Raw genomic sequence first — 5,187 nt, 5'->3', positions numbered from 1 at the left:
GCCAGTATGCTCCGTTGGATGTGTAATGTCAATGTGAATACCCGTCAGAGTGTAAGTATCTTGAGAGAAAAGCTGAACATTAGAAGCATCAGTTGTGGTGTGCAAGAGAGACGATTGCGCTGGTATGGACATGTGGTGAGAATGGATGAGGATAGCTGCGTGAAAAAGTGCCATACCCTAACAGTTGAGGGAACCCGTGGAAGAGGTAGGCCCAGGAAGACCTGGGCTGAGGTGGTGAGGCAAGACCTTCGTACATTGGGCCTCACCGAGGCGATGACTACTGACCGAGACCTTTGGAAATGTGCTGTGCATGAGAAGACCCTGCAAGCCAAGTGGCCATTACCAGTATCGCCTGACTGGCCTTCGTGCGGGTGACACATAAAAGCACCTACTACACTCTCTGAGTGGTTGGCGTTAGGAAGGGCATCCAGCTGTAGAAACTCTGCCAAATTTAGATTGGAGCCTGGTGTTGCCATCTGGTTTCACCAGTCCTCAGTCAAATCGTCCAACCCATGCTAGCATGGAAAGCGGACGTTAAACGATGATGATGATGATGATGATGATAAGCATCTAGTATATATATATATATATATATATATATACATATATATATATATATATGTGAGTGTGTGTGTGTGTTGGTCTTGTATCGTATCATAATCAAATTTTAATCAAGTCAGCTTTAATGTCACTTAGCACACAAACACACAACATACACACTTCACATATATACAGACCTATAAGAAGATTGCTTCACAAGTGAAACCTCTTTCCACTTCAAGTAAACTAACCACCCCCACCCATCCAACAATTCTAATCATGTGTGTATGACAGAAAAGGTTTAATACACACATTTTATATGATGGAACTCTCCTGTCAAAGATGATGTATGAGTGTTCAGCTTTTGTCGAACAACCTGCACAAATGATTTGTTTATAGTGATCAAATGTATGTGTTGTACATTAACTCGCTCTCTCTCCATCAAATTGATGTTTCCTGAACAGGTGCATGGTGTACTACACGTTAAGTGTCAAAGTGATTGCAGAGCAATGTAAGATGAAGTGTTTTGCTCAAGAACACAATGCACCACCCGATCTAGGGATTGAAACCACAATCTTGCGATCATAACACCCTACCTACTTGGCCGTGCATCCTCACATACATATATATTTATATACATATAAATATATATATATATATATATATATATATATATATATATATATATATATATATATATATATATATATATATATATCATCACCATTTAAAATCTGTTGTCCATGCTGGCATGGGTTGGACAGTTTGACCAAAGCTAGCAAGCTGGAGGGCTGCACCAGACCCCAGTCTGTTTTGCCATGGTTTCTCCAGCCAGATACCTTTCCTAATGCCAACTGCTTTACAGAGTGTGCTAGGTACTTTCATATGGCACACAGGTACTTTTACATGACACCGCCATGTGTGCTTTGCACCACCAGAAGGACTGGTCTTAACACTTCTGCTGCAGAGTACAGATCTTCTTGAGTACTATAAGGCACCTGGCATCTCAGTCCTTTGTCATCTCACCTGAAAGGTTCAGTACTTCATCTCATGTCTTGAGTTTCCCACTCCCACATACTCCATCCATTTTGAGAGATGTATGTATATATATATATATATATATATATATATATATACACACATATACAAACACACACACATACATATACACACACCTACATATGTACATTTTTATTGAAATAATATCAAGTTATATAGTAGCAATGATAGTATGCCTTTAACTCACATTAATCTGAATATTTGAGAGTTATGACCATACCAGATTATTGTTTCTTACTTGTTTTATTGTTTATGTTTTTATTTCTGATTTTTCATGGTTTATGTGTACATTTGTTGCTGACACATGAACGAGTTGCTGGAATCTATTCTACACTGATTATAGCTGACTAATGAGACATCTTGACATCGCCTGGGTACTGCATAGTAGAAAACGTTTTGTTACATTAAATTAACTTATAGTAAGCTTTTCTATAGTTCTTTTTGTATGTAATTATACTTGCATTTATATATATTTCAAGCATTACAAAAAATTAACAGTGCAATTCACAGAACATAGTACCTGAATATTTCACAAATATAAGCAAATTTAAATGTGAAACAAAGCATAAGTTATTTTCTACCTATCGTGGTACTTGAAACATCATATTAACTTTTCAAAGATATGATTTTTAAATAAGGAATTTTAGTTACTACAGTTTTCCAATGACAATATATAAACTATATATAGTTTATACATTGTCATTGTCATCTAAGAGATGAGTGTAAATGTGTTGTGTGAGCATGAAAGGGAGAAAGAAAATTAGACTGAGAGAGAAGGGAAAGAGCTGAAGAATGAAGGAGAAAGAGAGAAATTGAAAAGATACTGATCATAAAAAACACAGATTGACAATATAAACTGATGTGTCTATAACTTATGCTAAGACTCCTACTCTGATACCATTCCATTACAACAATCAGTCTTTCAACATTTCTTAAATCCTCCCAGTTTACCCCAGGTAGAGTCTGAACTTAAAATTTTTTTCTTCATGCAATATTTTGGAGGTGATTTTGTGATTTATTGAGAAACAGTGACGTTGTTTCAAGACAAATATCAATGGTTAAAGATATAAAATATGGCTGGTCAATCTTTAGTCATACAAAGAGCTAGGATCTGCCACAGGCAAGACTGTCATTATAGAGGACTTTCACTTGATTGTCAGTTGATGATACCTTAAAAAGTTAACAATATCTTCCTGTTTCCTGATTTAATTTATGTTGTATAATGAAATTATTCTCCAGAATCTACCAATTATAAACAATGATATATCTCACTCTGCTGCATTCTAAGAAATAAGGACAAAGTCTAGAGTCATTCTAAGTAACTTAGACATTTATTTGATATTATTTTCATAACATTATTGGTGAAAATGTAATGAAAAGGCTTTTGTAGTCTTTCTAATAAATATATTTGTCATAGAGTGTTAGAGGATCACACTTGTAAGCTAATCTGTTCTGCTTATAACCAATGCTTTTTGAAATATTAACATCACTGCAAGGCTTCCAGTAAAGAAGGTCCTCAAGATCCAGTCTGAAACACATAAAATATGTTATTAGAAAGTTAATGTCTGTTAGAAAAGATTGTGTACATTTGCGTGTGTGAAGATGATTAGAGAATAAGCAGAATGATTGAAGTGTAATGTAGATAGAATTTTGCAGCAGCTTATCTCAGAAATATATATTGTAAGCAAACTGTTTCAATGTTTATTTATAGATATTGTCTCTGATAACTAGAGTTTGTTTGTGATAATGTTTTGGATTCCTTTTGTGTGGTATTCTGTGCCTGGTAAATGCAGTTTATATGTGATAATGTTTTCAATTTTTTGTAGGTATTGTTGTGCCTAATAATTGCAGTTTAACTGTATGTAAAGAAACTCACAGCTGGAAGACTGGTCACTGCCTTTTGTTTGATGACTCCTACCTACACACTGCTGCTCACTATGGACACAAAGAGGATGGCATCCGAGCAGTGCTCATGTTGGACTTTTGGCATCCAGATATTACAAGTGAGGAGAGAACAGCTATGAAATACATCTTTCCTTTAGTTAATCAATAACTTTCAGATGACCTTTCAAACAATCTTCCAACTATTATACTAGGTTCATTTAGTTGTAGTGTCTACTCAAACCATGGATTTAAAAGTATGGCACGGTCTTTTTCCAAATATCCTCTATTAGAAGTATCTTCACAAATCTTTAGGCTTTATCATTCTTACAAGCATTTGTTTTGTTTTGTTTTGTTTTCTCTGATTTTCTTCCTTTGAATTCTTCTCTTCATTACACCTGACATTATATGATGTCTATGAATATTAAATATTATTTAATGACTAGTTAAGTTGTATAAATGTCTTAATGATTTCATTTATTGATGCAAGGCATGTCTTTGTAAGGATATGACATGTAGGAGACTAAATTACCCTTTGTATATTACTGAATCATACTGTGGCATTCGTATCTTTCCTTAGTATTAAAAGTGATGTAAGATGACTACATCCAGGAATCAAAACTCCCTGACAACCATAAAGCAACAAAACCTACTACCAGTGCTTAGAAGAACAAAGTCATGTTACACAGAATAGTGTAAAGTGTAGGGAATTACTTTATGTCTGAAACTGTTGACCCTTTAAATATATAATGTTACTTAATGACCTAGCTTATTCTTTAATCCAAGTAACCGTGTTGGATTAAATTACAGACTTGATTGAGATCTTAATCCAGTTAACTTTTGCATTAGAAACACAGTAGGAGTAATTATACAGTCTTAATTAGTAACTTATTTAAAATTTTAATCAAGATGATGATATAAGGATAATTAGGAAATTAAAACTATGGTGATAATTCGGGACTTAATAAAGATTTTAATCCAAGTAACTATAATGTTTTAATTTGTGTCTTAACTAAGTGACTTGGTCCAGATAACTATTAAGTACCTTGGTTGAGATTAAAGTTCAGTTATTTAGTATTAATTGAGATTTTACTCTGATAGCTATAATGTTCTAATTATTATCTGAATTAAGATCTGAGTTCAGTTGCATATATAGATTATTAATTACTAAGGTAAGATTTTAATCTAATTGATTAAGTAATAGCAAGTTGTTTGGTGTCAACAGTAATTTGTGTAGTGTTTATTGGTGACTTAGATTTTGTAACTGATCATGTGTGCTGCCTGCTTCTGTCAAATCACTGAAGTCAAGAGATAACATCTAGATAAAATTTTGCTTAGAGCATTGGTGGTGATTAATTTGGAACTCTCTTTTTAGTACTAGTCAAATATGAAACAATGGCTACAACATAGGGTATTGATCTTCTGATCACAAAGCCATAATTTCAATCTTAGAACAACAATTGTTTAGTACAACCCCAGCAAAAGACTCTTGAACCATGATTTTTATTTTTATTTTCCTGAATGTACAAACAACAGATTTTGTTCAGACTTGATGCTTGAACAGTCAGCAGAAAGAAGGTCATGTGGCTGTAAAAGACTTTTGCTCCAACAGTCGAACCATCCCACCCATGCTGGTATTGGCCTTAAAATGAATGTAAAAGAGTTTGATTTTTTTTATATATATATATATATATATATATATATATA

General features: G+C 33.8%; 1 protein-coding gene across 1 annotated transcript in view; it reads left to right on the top strand.

Moving 5' to 3' along the window:
• Window positions 1-5,181, top strand: part of LOC106876025 (aspartate beta-hydroxylase domain-containing protein 2) — a 26,654-nt gene extending 21,473 nt beyond the window's left edge. Inside the window, exon 2 of the mRNA XM_052968394.1 lies at window positions 3,426-5,181. Coding sequence (XP_052824354.1) covers window positions 3,426-3,652 — 227 coding nt within the window. The 3' untranslated portion in view covers window positions 3,653-5,181. The remainder of the gene's footprint in view (window positions 1-3,425) is intronic.
• Window positions 5,182-5,187: the final 6 nt, after the last annotated feature.

Source organism: Octopus bimaculoides, chromosome 1 (genome assembly GCF_001194135.2).
Source record: "Octopus bimaculoides isolate UCB-OBI-ISO-001 chromosome 1, ASM119413v2, whole genome shotgun sequence".
Classification (NCBI taxonomy): domain Eukaryota; kingdom Metazoa; phylum Mollusca; class Cephalopoda; order Octopoda; family Octopodidae; genus Octopus; species Octopus bimaculoides.
Note: the sequence above shows the minus strand (reverse complement) of the source record. Positions and strands in the feature narration are given on the sequence as shown.